The sequence below is a fragment of the Pinus tabuliformis genome, chromosome 7 (assembly GCF_031772625.1).
Source record: "Pinus tabuliformis cultivar Carrire ecotype Pingquan chromosome 7, CPIR1, whole genome shotgun sequence".
In the NCBI taxonomy this organism is placed as follows: domain Eukaryota; kingdom Viridiplantae; phylum Streptophyta; class Pinopsida; order Pinales; family Pinaceae; genus Pinus; species Pinus tabuliformis.
Window position 1 is genome coordinate 2,076,946,277 of NC_142293.1, and position 14,568 is coordinate 2,076,960,844.

A 14,568-nucleotide genomic window follows, 5' to 3' on the forward strand; every position below is an offset into this window, starting at 1 on the left:
CTTAATCATTAGGTTAAGCTTTGTTTGAGTTATTATATCGCATATGCTTTTGATCCTTTTATGGTCTATGATTGCAGGTCTTGTCAAGCATTAAGGAGTTGCATCCAGTCACAACGTTTCTTCATCGAGAATTTCGTGAAATAGGTAAGAGGCTCATCCATTAGCCTTAATTCTTATAATTCAAATAAGTCCAACTTAGGGAAAGAGTCAATTCAATTGTATTGCTTGTTTCTAGTTTCCATCAAGGATCTAAGGAGATCGCCCTTGTCCGCAAGAGGGATTTTTCTAGTACAACATATAGTATTCATGATGTGGCATCAACATGGTTCCCATGTCACCCTGGAAATAACATCCCAGAAGAAACCAAGGGAGTGCTTTAAGAAACCATTAGGGTGAGGTTTCTGGGGTGATGTGGTAGGTAAAGGAACATAGGCGTTTTCATGTGTGAATAGGAGATGTTGGGTAATAAAGGAATATGATACTTAGGAGTCTAAATCACCATAGCGATAAAATCCTAGGAGTAACCAAAGGAGATCCCGCAGAAACCTTTGGGGAAATTATTTCGAGGCTACGTGGAAGGTAAAAGGGCAGGGTGAAGTGTTCAGAGAGAGGAAATACGAGTGGAAAGGGTGCCCACTAGTTCATTTCATTCCTGCTATAAAATCCTAGAAGAAATGAGAGGGACTCCTAAGGAAACCTTCAGGGTAATCCTTCTTGGGTTACATGGCAAGTGGGCCATAGTTAAATGCATGTGAGTGTTTATTTCATATATTATATATGGTAAGTCTCAACTACGATGGTTTTATGAGTTCAATCTTATTAATATATACATACAAGTCTTTTCCAGGATGATTATTAAAACAAAATAGCACCAAACTTTATAAAAATAAAAATGAAAACACTAGAAACTTAGGAATTTGATTTTTTTGGGGTTTTTTCAGTTTCATTTTATTTTTTAGGTAGATTTTAGAAGAAAGGATCATTATTTTTATTATGATTTAAATACAAAACATGGCAGTTGTTGTTTTACTATAACAGGTTGTCACACATAATATATATTGAGAAGGTGCTAAATAAGCTCAAGAAAAAGGATGCCAAACCTATTGGTACACGCTTAGCAATCCACTTCAAACTCAATGTTGATTTGTGCCTCACCTCTTAAGATTATGGTTCGCCATGGGAAATTTCAGTGTATATGCTGGCGACTCATATGAATTCACTTTCTCTATTGAGACAGTGTATATGCTGGCTTCACGAAACGTAACAGTAAATCAGAATAAACCAAGTTTTTACGAAAATATATTGGTTACCAAAGGCAGAGTGTTGTACATTTGCCTTGTCAGAACCTCCGAGACTGATGGTGATCCTTTTATCTCTGCTATCGAGATCAGGAGGCTCCAAGATGACATGTATACAGACGCTCAGCAAGGATCAATCTTGTTTGCAGAACGAAGATATGACGTTGGTGGAAATTCGACGGTGAGGTGAGCATTTTGAATTTACCCATGGAAATCAACCCAGAAGAATAAATGGTAATAAATTTAAATCTAGCACTTCCACCTGTACTAATGGGACTTACTGATATTTGAAGTAATTTTGATACATTCCGGTTGAGCAGTTGCAATATTTTTTGGGTAATGATTGACATGCATAGCTTTTTGTGGTTGATTAATTAGCAGATATCCTCATGACAAATTCGACCGCATTTGGACACCCTTCGACAAAATAGATCCAGATTTTGGCTATGTACATTATTTACAAAATATAAGTTCAAAAAAGCCTATTTCAACAACCAATGCCAAAAACCATCCTCCTGCTGATGTCTTGCAAACTGCGTGTGTTGTAAGCAGCTGGGACTCCTTTCCATTGCAAGATTCGACACCATCCAAATCTGGGGAAGAAGCATTACTGCTTTTATATTTTGCAGAGATCGAGCCGACGCTGAATATGTCTAAATCAAGATCTTTTTCAGTCGTCATACAGGGTGTATCAATGCAAGAAAACATTACATTAGTAGGAAATTATTCTGCTCAAGAGGTTAGAATCCAATCAGATAGTTTACCAAATTTTTTTAAACTTCTTGAGGGCAATGACTCCACCCTTCCTATAATCAATGCATATGAGTATTACTGTTTGGTATTTTTCAATGGGAAAATACCAAAACCAGATATTCAAACACCACAGAGCCAATGCTCTGTTTCCACTGTTCCAGGATCTTTTGTGCACATGGAAGCTTTAAAAACAAATATACTCATAACAGTCCATTACACAGCCATAAAACATTTCTATTCATTAAAACAAAAACACTGATACACATTCATCCTCTTTACTGAGAGGGATTTATCAAAACTTACATTCACCCATCAAAAACAAAAACTGTCTTTTCTCTCCACCTGAGAGTTCACTGTGCTGGGTTTACTGCTGTAAAACCCTTTTTACATTCACTGCTGTGAAAAAAAATTTACACATACTTCTGTAAAATAAATTTACATTTACATCTGAGTGAAATCCCTTTTTTTTACATTCCTGGGTTTTCACATTACAAAAAAAACTTATGCATTCTTTTCTTTTGCATTTCAACGCAAATCCACTTCATTAATAAAATCTATGCACTACTATGCAATGTCTTCACCTGCTTCATGTGTTGGTCTTCATCCTGAGCACTCCCTGCTCTTTCGTTGCTGCGCGTTACACAAATATCATGTGCAACAATAACATTTCGGTATTTTCTTCATGCACTGCTATGCATTCTCTCTTTTCTTTAAAACGCTCCTCCACAGCTCTCATAAAAAAATGCTCAACATATATTACAACCCACGGAGCATATTTCTTCTTGGCTCGTTCATCTCTTTTTTTTAACTTGTGTCTATGTTCTTTTTACATACCATTACCCAAAAGAATGGTCAACGCATAAACAAAACTTATTGCATACGATTTATGTTTTTAATACATGCCGTATAGAAAAACATATATAAAAGAACATATGATAAAGCATGCCCATACCCATATTAAAAGGCTTCACCAAATTCTACGTAAAAACATTAAAACCATGTCGTTTCCTCCACGGCGGTCAACCAAGCTTTTAATTTACTCCACACAACATTTAATTTGATGCAGGCCCGTGCACCTTGAGGCGATCGACGGCGGAGAGCGCGGCAAAAAATCTGACGGTGGAGGAAAATATCGGAAGGTCGTTTAATGCTGAGCTTTACCTCCCGATATGTCAGAGATGCTGATGTCAGGTGAGAGCCACGCGTCTTCACCAAATTGCATCGGAGCCAAACATACGGAAACTGCTTTTCCCTGGATGGCGGTGTGATATGGTCTGGGCGGTTTGTGGTTTTGTTCGGTGGTTTTGGGTGCAGCCGTATTGTCCACGTCCGCCACCTGCAGTTGGAATTAACATTCCAACACTCCCCTTTAATTTCAACTGTTGGGCATTCAATCTTACCCAAGCACTTCCTCACATGGAGGGATTCCCCAACACTGTTGTTAGAAAAATATCTTCCTCACATAGAGGGATTCACCAACTGCTTCTGATGCAGTTCATAAACAAACAAAGTTGTCTTCGTCTTAATAGAGGGATTAACCTGAAACTGTGCTTAAGAGCACCTTCCTCATGACAGAGGGATTCACCATAACAATGTGTTGAAGAGCACCTTCCTCATGACAGAGGGATTCACCTGTTGTAAAAACATCTTCCTCTTAACAGAGGGATTTACCAAACTATGCTAAAGAGTATCTTCCTCTCAATAGAGGGATTCACCAATGACTATGCTGAAAAGCATCATCCTCTTGATAGAGGGATTTACCAAATGACTGCTTCAAGTGCAGTTCCAAAACAAACAATCATTGCACTGTTGTGTGTGCAAACTCATTACAATGTTCTTTTATGCTGCTGCATATTCTCTGCTGCACTGTTGTGCCATCTTCTTTGTTGTGTCTACCCCACACTGTTGTGTCTACACTTGCACTGCTTCTGCACTTTTCAAAGACAAAATACTCTGTCTTTCTTGGAACAATTACACTGTCCCAATTTACAAGTTTACACTATTGTGTGTAAACATTTCTTACACTCACTGTTGTTGCATATATTGCATTTCAACTCAATGAACAACAAATTCATTACATTTATCTTTACTGCTGTAAGGAAAATTTCTTTTGCATGTGCTGCTGTTCAAAACTTCTTGCTGTTGCATTTTTCACATTTGCATTGTTGTGTGCTTCTCCTTCTTGCCATCATGCTGCTGTCCATAACTTCTTGCTGCTGCATTTTTCATATTCACTGCTGTCCATACCCATAACCATAGACTGTCATCCCTGGTTTTTTATTTGCTGTTGCGTTGCCTCTGCAATTTGCACTGTCGCTGCCTTTTTGTTTCATCATACTGCTATGCCCATACTCTTGGCACTTCATTCTCCACACAAAAATAACACAGGTTGCTGCATTTTCTCATGCACCCTTGCTTCACACAATCTTAGTCTTCATTTTTTTTACACAATGCACTACTGTGCAATTCCTTTGGCTTTCTGCTGCCACACACATTCTTATACATCTAGTGTGCATTAAAAATCTGCTGTCCCTGTTTTTCTTTAGGCATTTCTGCGCATGTTGCATTGCATACAAAAAAAATATTACATTTTTCACTGTTGTGTGAAAAATTTAATTGCATTCTCAGCCACTGGGCATTTACGCTCTGCTGCGTTTTGCCTTCTTCTCATTTTCTTCTCACTGCTTTGCATTTTCATTCCCAATACAAAACATTTCATCTGCTGTGTATTATACTCACTCTGCTGTGAGTATGTTCTCTCACATTACATAGAAGGGAAACTACATTCCATTGCTATGCATTTCAATGCATGTGCACCACAAAAAAATTTCAAACTGCTGTTCATTCTAATCCATGTGCTCCATAAAAAAATTTCCAAACTGCTGTTTTATGTTCTGTCTTCCCACTGCTGTGAGGGTTTCCATGCTTTGCATTTTTCTCTTATCTCGCTGCTGCTCTTTACATTTCAGCGCTGCCATCTTTTCTTCTTTATGCATTTATGTGCATATTGCATAAACACAAAGCAAAAACATTGCTGATTTCATCACTGCTGCATATTTCCTTCTAGAGGGATTAACAAAGATTTCATTTGCAACTGCTGCGCTGCAATACATCCTCCATCAACAAATGACTGTTAATACAGTTCAGCAAACAAAAAATTACAAGCCCCCCTTTAATGTATGCTTGTCTTCTTTTGGCAAGTTTTCTCAAAACAAACTTAGATCAGCTGCGTTGCTTAAGGGGCTTTCACATTGTATTTCTTTTCTTCTCCATACTTGTGTAACTTTCTTCTTTTGCATGGGTCTAGCTTGTGTAAGAGCCCATGTCAAGTTACAGTCACGTGCCATATGCCCAATGTTATGACACTTAAAACATTCTACATTTTTCATGAATGAAATTTCATGATTTCTTCTAAAATTGTTTCTTGGAGGTTGTCGAAGACCACAACATCTATCTTTATGAAATGCTCTACAGTCTTTTGCCATATGACCAAAGTTTGAACAAGGATAACAATAACCATAAAATGAACTTTGGTACCTTAGAGATGGAGGTTTCCTTGATGTACTTCTGAAGCCTTGCTGCCTTGAGATTCTCTGTTGATGACCATTGCCTCTTGCCTCTTTGACATCAGCTACATTTCTTCTTGGAGCTGGTTTTCTTCTTGGAGCGGGATTTCTTCTATTGCAGCCTTCATTTTTCTCCTTGCCTTTGCTGGAACTAGGAGTTTCACAACTTCTTTCTGGCTTCTTCACATCTCCTTTGCTTAAAGCATCCTCATCCTTGTTTGAGGATTCACCTACATACCCAAGTCCTGATTTATCAGATGGATATCTGTGATAGCTGAGCATATCATCCAAGGCTTGAGAACTCTTCATGATTTTGTTCATCCCTTCAACCTTTTTCCTGAGGAGGACAATCTCTTCTTCTAACTTTTCACATTCATTATTTTTCTTTGCTAGTTGTTCCTCAGTTTCTTCTTTGCTACAAGTAGCTTCAGCTGCTGCTACTTTAAGAGAGATGATGTCTGTCTTTATTTTGGAGATTTCTGCTTGACTGCTCTCCATCTTGTTTTCAGCTTCTTGTGCCTGCTTCCTGGCTTCTTGTAGATCAGACTTAAGGGAGGAGACCTCTACCTTGTACTGTCCAATCTCTTCTACAAGTTTGTTCACTCTCTTGTGTCTTTGTTCAAGTTCACTTGTCAAGACATCTTCCTGCTTCTTTGCTCTGTTCAACTGATTTGTCATAGACATGACTTCTTCATGATGTTTCCTCTTGCATTGGTCAAGCTCCTTCTTCAGCTTGACAAGCTCTTCGTCCCTTTCTTTTACCTGAAGCTTGATGAGGTCAAGCTTTTCATTCTCAGCTTCTATGACGGGTTCTTCTTGACTCATTGTCATGGTCAGTGCTCCCTTTGCATGAAGGTCATGCAGTCTGTCCCATATATCCTTTGCTGATGAGTATTTTCCTAGATTCTTCTTCACAAAATCAGGCAGTCCATCCAAGATTAGTTTTGCTGCTTGTGCATCATACTCCATGGATTCTTTATCCATCTTGCTGTCATCAATCACTGACTCCCAGACTTCAATCCCCTCAGATATTAGGAAGGCCCTCATCATTATTTCCCATACATCAAAGTTTCCATCAAACTTAGGGGTTTCAAATAAAATGTATGCTAATGGATTGCCTTCTAGTTTAGTAGAAGGGGGAGACACATTTTTAACAGGCCTGGAGGGTTTCTTCTTTGACCTTGTCATTCTTAACTAGGCTTCAAATACTTGACTGTGTTTTCTTTTAAATCACTGACTGTTCCTTCAACAGTAACACAAAGGAAAGCTTGAGGAATACCTTAATGCTTTTGGCTGAGACTTCACACTGCTGGAGAAGTTTGACTGCTGCAACCACACCTTCCTTCAGCTTCTTTGAGTCTTCAAATAGCCTGGACTAGCTCTGATACCACTGTTTGGTATTTTTCAATGGGAAAATACCAAAACCAGATATTCAAACACCACAGAGCCAATACTCTGTTTCCACTATTCCAGGATCTTTTGTGCACAGGGAAGCTTTAAAAACAAATATACTCATAACAGTCCATTACACAGCCATAAAACATTTCTATTCATTAAAACAAAAACACTGATACACATTCATCCTCTTTACTGAGAGGGATTTATCAAAACTTACATTCACCCATCAAAAACAAAAACAGTCTTTTCTCTCCACCTGAGAGTTCACTGTGCTGGGTTTACTGCTGTAAAACCTTTTTTACATTCACTGCTGTGAAAACCATTTTACACATACTTCTGTAAAATAAATTTACATTTACATCTGAGTGAAATCCCTTTTTTTTACATTCCTTGGTTTTCACATTACAAAAAAAACTTATGCATTCTTTTCTTTTTCTTTTGCATTTCAACGCAAATCCACTTCATTAATAAAATCTATGCACTACTATGCAATGTCTTCACCTGCTTCATGTGCTGGTCTTCATCCTGAGCACTCCCTGCTCTTTCGCTGCTGCGCGTTACACAAATCTCATGTGCAACAATAACATTTCGGTATTTTCTTCATGCACTGCTGTGCATTCTCTCTTTTCTTTAAAACGCTCCTCCACAGCTCTCATAAAAAAATGCTCAACATATATTACAACCCACGGAGCATATTTCTTCTTGGCTCGTTCATCTCTTTTTTTTAACTTGTGTCTATGTTCTTTTTACATACCATTACCCAAAAGAATGGTCAACGCATAAACAAAACTTATTGCATACGATTTATGTTTTTAATACATGCCGTATAGAAAAACATATATAAAAGAACATATGATAAAGCATGCCCATACCCATATTAAAAGGCTTCACCAAATTCTACGTAAAAACATTAAAACCATGTCGTTTCCTCCATGTCGGTCAACCAACCTTTTAATTTACTCCACTCAACATTTAATTTGATGCAGGCCCGTGCACCTTGAGGCAATCGACGGCGGAGAGCGCGGCAACAAATCTGACGGTGGAGGAAAATATCGGAAGGTCGTTTAATGCTGAGCTTTACCTCCCGATATGTAAGAGATGCTGATGTCAGGTGAGAGCCACGCGTCTTCACATCTGAGCCAAACATACAGAAACTGCTTTTCCCTGGATGGCGGTGCTATATGGTCTGGGCGGTTTGTGGTTTTGTTCGGTGGTTTTGGATGCAGCCGTATTGTCCACGTCCACGTCCGCCACCTGCAGTTGAAATTAACATTCCAACAATTACGAGGTAGTTCAGTCGGACGTGGCAACATTTCAGTCTCAGGAGGACAGTAAGACTTGCCCCCAATAAATTTCTTATAAGTAAATTACCGATATTATTTATAATCGATGGCTCACAAAGTTTTCGAAGTGCAGTTGACGCTCTTAACGCTATCAAAAGAAGATTTGACATAAAAGATTGGATTTCTCCTGATCCTTGCTATTTGGTACCCTGGGACGGAATTGGCTGTGGTAGAATCTTCCACGGAGTAACAATTTTTGAAATGTAAGTTAAATTCTTCGATTTGTTGTGGAATATATAGGGTAAGCTTAAATATTTACCCATTTGTTTACAGTTAAAATCGTGAAATCATGAGACATGCATTAACATGCCACGATGATATTATTGTTGACAGAAATTTGGCGGGAAGGAATCTTACAGGAGCGGCGCCTATCGATATTGAACACTTCACTGGATTAAGGAAATCTGTAAGCAAAATTATCGATATTGAACACTTCACTGGATTAAGGAAATCTGTAAGCAAAATTAGACCCCTTTTTGTTTGTTTGTGTAACTTCTAAGTAGTTTTTCGAAAGAGTTCTCTAGATGAGAAATCGTAGAGTAAAACAAATACCAATCAAGATTATAAATTGTTTCCATATAGAAGAAACACGACTATAAATTGTTAAACACGACTAATTTTGTAGTTTAAAATATTATTGTTGGTGTGTTCGAAAGTATGGGCTGTTTACCAGTCTTCTACATGGAACTCTGGTTCGGCCTTTCCAAAGAAAATAATTTGAACTTGAATAATTTGCAATATCTGTGCAGCCTCTATCCATTCGTTTGAATATTCATTAGTGGTTTTTTTGTTTAAATGGCCTTTCTATATATTTTATAGAAACAAAAATTTACTTGGGTTACAATGCAGCTATATATTTTATAGAAACAAAAATTTACTTGGGTTACAATGCAGATATTTACAAAACAATAACTTGAATGGTACTCTTGAGTGGCTATCTAGTCTAACTTTTTTTTCTTAATTTAAAGTTTTTAAGATTTTTTTGTCAGTGGAAAAGATCATTGTAAATGTGTGTTTAATGTTTTGGAATAATTATTGTCTAGGTTTGAGGTTTGTGATTTGAGGACTAGTGACTTACTGGCATCTAACTTGTCAAAGTCTCTTAGGATAGTGTTAGGCCTAGGCTACACCAGCCCTAAACTGACTAGATTTTTTTAACATGATCCAAAATAACTTTGAAAACTTAATAACTTTAAATTATAACTCCTCAAACTACAAATCAAACTTAAAAAATCGCAAACAACTTGATAAAAAAACCTATCTTATACAATATTTAACACAAATTAACCATTTGCGTTACGAAGGTCACTCGACCATAATCAGTTCACTGGACCAACTTTACAACACAATTTTTTTTCGGTGGCTTCTTTTTGTTGCTATACATATTCGTAAAGCTAAAATATACTTCGGTGGGTATTTTTTTTTGTTGCTGTACATGATATTCGTAGAACTAAAATCTGATTTGGTTACTATGCAGATATTTGCAAAACAATAAATTGAATGGTACTTTGGAGTGGCTATCTGGTCTAACATCTCTTCGAGAACTGTACGCCTGCCTCTTCTCTCTTTTCTATTTAATTTTTAAAATTTAATAGAAAAAATTAAATGAAAATAATTATTAAGTTTTCTGGCTAATAGAGGATAGTGCAAATATCATTATTAACCCTAGAGCTACTGCAGTTACATCACTCAGTATTTAGCCAAATTTTATATATATACACATACACCTGTGAAATGTTAGAACAATTATTCCGACGACCAGAACGATTCGATCTGTTGTATTCTGTTGTGGATAGAGAAAATGAAAATGAAGAGTGAGTTGTGAAGTTGATGTGTTAGTGTCTATAGCCGTGAACGTGAACAGTAAGTAAAGGAGATGGTTATTTTTAATAAAGTTATTTTAGTCAAATTTTTTGGAATTTTTTGTGCATTTTTTTGGTTTAATTTCTTTAAAATTTTGAAGGAATTTATTGAAATCACAAGTTTGATGGGTAATTCTGGCGCTGAATCCATATATACAGTGCAAAAACCAATTTAAATAACACAAATCAATATTTAACCTCAAATATTTTTTCTGACAAAAAAAATTCAAAAAACAACACTAAAAATATCAATTTTCAATATTTAAACAAGTCAATAAATTATGAAATATTTTTAAAATTAGCACAATCACATCTACCTTTATTAATATAAGTGTTTTGAGTTGAAAAATGTATATCAAATATAGTTATAAAAAGAGAAATAATGAGAAAAAATGTAAGATTAACTATATTTAATTTAATGAATACGTTTAATAATTTAAAATAAAGAAATTAAATAAGTTTTTAAAACTTAATAATTTATATAACGTTTTTAAGAACTCTCTCAGATTAATTAAAAACATAATTTTGTTTCATAAATAATGTCTCATATATATATATATATATATATATATATATATATATATATATATTTGTTATATATATCTTTCTTATTAAGTTTTGAAGAGAACTTTATTTATGTTTAAACAATAATCGTTTTACAGGACCAATATCAAATAGAATCCCTTTAACCATTTTGGAGCCGCCGTGGGTTTCTTTATTTGGATTATTTTGCAGATATTTAAAAAAGAGAAACAACAGCTTATCTGGTTTTTATTTATTTATTTTCTAAATTTTTATTTAAAATTAAATTAATAATAATTTTGCATTAAATATTTTCGTCCTATTCGAATGCAGGAATATAGCAAACAATGAATTCAGCGGTGAAATCCCTGAGCGACTTCTGGTCAATAGTTCCGTAAAATTGAAGTAATAGCATACTATTTTATATTTCTTATTTTTCTACACACCCCCAAGTTAAGATTCTGAGGTTCAGAAGTTATTTTCTTTTCCATACTAAGCAATCGAGTTAATTAATGGAAAATATCCGTCCGATGTGTTGCAGTTACTCAGGAAACCCCTACCTACGTATGACTAAGAGGAAATGCTTTCCGAATAACAGTCGGCGGAGTAATCTGAAGGTTGTCCTCCGAATAACACTCAGCGGAATCATTGCTTTAGCATTGACAGCGGGTATTGTTGTGCAGGGCAAAAAATTATGGGGAAATGGAGCCATTGGAAGGAGTGGGGTTGAAAAAGAAACAAACCCTTTTCTAAACCTGTTGAAATCATAATTTCAACGCTCCCTAATTACGCAGCCCAAAACCACCGAACGAAACCATAAAAACGCCAAGGGATATCGCACCGCCATCCAATGAAAAGCAGTTTCCGTATATTGGCCTCCGATGCGTTTTGGTGCTCTCGCGTGACTTAAGCAACTCTGACATATCCGGAGCTATCGTTCACTCAAGTGAGGGCTTCTGATATCTTTCTCCACCGTAGGATCTGCTCCCGTATTTTCGTCCGTTGATTGATTGAAGATGCATACGAGTCTATATTAAAAGCCTTGGGTGGAGTGAATTCAATTTTGTGTTGACCGCCAATAATAATGTAGTTAATGTGCCCGTAGAAGTATTGGTAGGTGATTTAAATTTTAATGTTTTTATATGTATCGGAGGTATGGTGCATTTAAAGAAAGGCATGGGTGTTAAAAATATTTTACGGCACGTAAAAGTAACATTTGACTATTTGAAAGAGGAACAAAGTAAAAAATATAGTGTGCTCTGTATTATTTTGTATGGCACACGGGAGGTAAAGAATATTGGTGTGTTCGCAGCAGCGAAATAGAACCAGAGATGTGTGCACAGCAGTGCGAGAAAATATAGGAAGAACAGAGTGGTAATGTTTTGGGTGGCATTTTGAAAAACAGTGGAGCAAGAAAAACCATGTGTGGTTTTGCACAGCAGTGCATAAAGAAAATGGTGGAACCAAGGTCAATATTAAAATTTCTATAATATTTTTATTACCCTTCATGAAAATCCTTTCCTTATATATGGAAGATGATCTATGCATGTGGATGATTTTGCAGAATACTCAATGATTATGGTGCCAAATCCAACCAACTCCCGTGGCTTTACTCTACATGAAATAGATGTTGCCACAAAAAACTTTAGCGAGGAGATTGGACGAGGTGGATTTGGATCGGTGTTCTTTGGTGAATTGCCAAACGGAAAAGCTATAGCTGTGAAAGTTCTTGAATGAGGTCGTTCATTCTCAGATATAATAAGGTCCAATTTGTGTCCATTCTAGGAATATCAGTTTTGGCTGCACCCTAACTATTAAATATGCATCTCATCATCAACAGGTTGATCTTCTTTCTAAAATCAATCACAGGAACCTAGTATCCTTATTGGGATACTGTAATGAAACCAAAGGAGTTATGCTGATCTACGAGCACATGTCGGGAGGTTCCCTAAGAGACCACCTTCACGGTAAATTGTATTGCTGGAAAATATGTTTCTTTCAGTCGATAGAATAGGCAACGGTAACGGCAAGTGTTTGGTCCCTGTTTTCTTGTTCAGGTCCCCGTGCAGAAAATTCGGAACTAAATTGGAAAAGAAGGCTCAAAATAGCTTTACATGCAGCGCAAGGTAACTATTTCTCGTAACGCTCATTGTTTTCAGTATTAATTACGGTAAAATAGGAGTAAATCAATAAGTAACAGTATATCTAATTGGATTTGTATGCAAAGGCCTGGAATACTTGCACGTGGGTTGCAACCCGAAGATAATTCACAGGGACGTCAAGACCGCCAACATCCTTTTGGACAGCAATTTGAATGGAAAATTAGCGGATTTCGGTCTTTCAAAGATGACAATTGATGGGGAGGCTACTCATGTTACCACTGTAGTGAAAGGAACATTCGGATATCTGGATCCAGAGTATGTAGCTTACTCTCTTTGCAACAATATTTTTTATTATGTGTAGAGGCAATCGTACCGTATTTGTTAATTTTTGTTGGTGACAAACTTTCACAGGTATTTCAACACTCAAATGTTGACGGAGAAGAGTGATGTGTATAGCTTTGGAGTGGTGTTGTTAGAGATATTATCCGGTAGGGCACCCATAGATACAAATTTACCTGAAGAAGAACTAAACATTGTTCGATGGGTAAGGAACTTTATTATCAATCATCCAAAATATAAATATTTAACAACACTGAGAGCAGAATATTTAGTAGTGCGTCTTCTGCTACAGACTAACAATAAGTATTGGCGTGACATATTTACAGGTGACACCGTATCTACTAGAGACCGATGAAAATGGTGGCAAGATAATAGATGTGATAGACAAGAGGTTGTGTGGAGGTTACGACATGAAATCTGTGAGCAATGTTGCCAAAATAGCGATGAGATGTGTTCAGGCTTTACCGTCATGTAGGCCGACTATGAGTGAGGTAGTGGCGGAACTCGAAGAGGCTCTCAAAGTTGAGGAGGGCAAGGATTGTATTTCGATTGCAGAGATTGGCATCCAAAATGGGGATGTATCGAGTGGAGAGGCGAATTCAAGTAAACGCGAAGGAATGGAGTGGACTGATAACAGCTGCAACATGCCAAATGTAGGAAGATAACTTCGCAGATACGGATCGAATGAGAGGGCCGAACAGAACACAAACTATTTTTTTTTTTTTTCTTCTTTTGTATTAATAAATATAATAACAGATAGTACCTATGTCATGGATCTTTCTGGTAATTTCAAACAAAAAAAATGAACAGAGAATTAATGCTCTGTTTTAAGCACAGGATCAAAATTTGTTCGCTGAAGACAGAGATTTATACATGCTCAAAGAATACTTGTATTCATTAAAAATAACTGCTGTTATAAATTCTTCCTCTGCCAAAGGGATTCTCCAAGAACTTCCACAAAACAAATTACTATGTTTCAGCTCCAAAAATTTATTTTTCCACAAAACAAACTACTATGTTTCGGCTGCAAAAATATATTTTTACACTATTATGTGTAAAAATAAAACTTACATTTACTGCTGTAAAAACATTCAACTCAAACTCCTCTAAAAAAATCCCCCTTTTTCACTTCTTCATAGGCTATGCTGCGTATTACAAAAAAAAAATTACATTTGTGCTGCCGCACTTTTACACTGCATTTCATTTAACGAGCCACTACATTTGCTGCTGCGAATTTACATTCCTTCAACAAACAAATAGAAAATTTTCTTGCTTCTCCTGTATCTCCTTAAACAACAACAAAACAAAATGACACAAGCTTTTTTATTTTATTTTTTACATATTACATTGGGTATATTTTTTTAAAAATGACCATACCTTTTTTT

At 36.4% G+C, this 14,568-nt stretch overlaps 1 protein-coding gene across 1 annotated transcript; it reads left to right on the forward strand.

Moving 5' to 3' along the window:
• The first annotated feature begins 1,176 nt into the window (after window positions 1-1,176).
• On the forward strand, window positions 1,177-13,848 carry LOC149256850 (putative LRR receptor-like serine/threonine-protein kinase At1g67720). The gene is made up of 10 exons (XM_089455484.1): window positions 1,177-1,484; window positions 9,836-9,904; window positions 11,076-11,147; window positions 11,284-11,411; window positions 12,307-12,467; window positions 12,583-12,709; window positions 12,800-12,868; window positions 12,970-13,159; window positions 13,256-13,388; window positions 13,510-13,848. The coding sequence occupies exons 1-10, from the start codon at window positions 1,177-1,179 to the stop codon at window positions 13,846-13,848; spliced, it is 1,596 nt and encodes a 531-aa protein (XP_089311610.1).
• The last annotated feature ends 720 nt before the right edge of the window (window positions 13,849-14,568 follow it).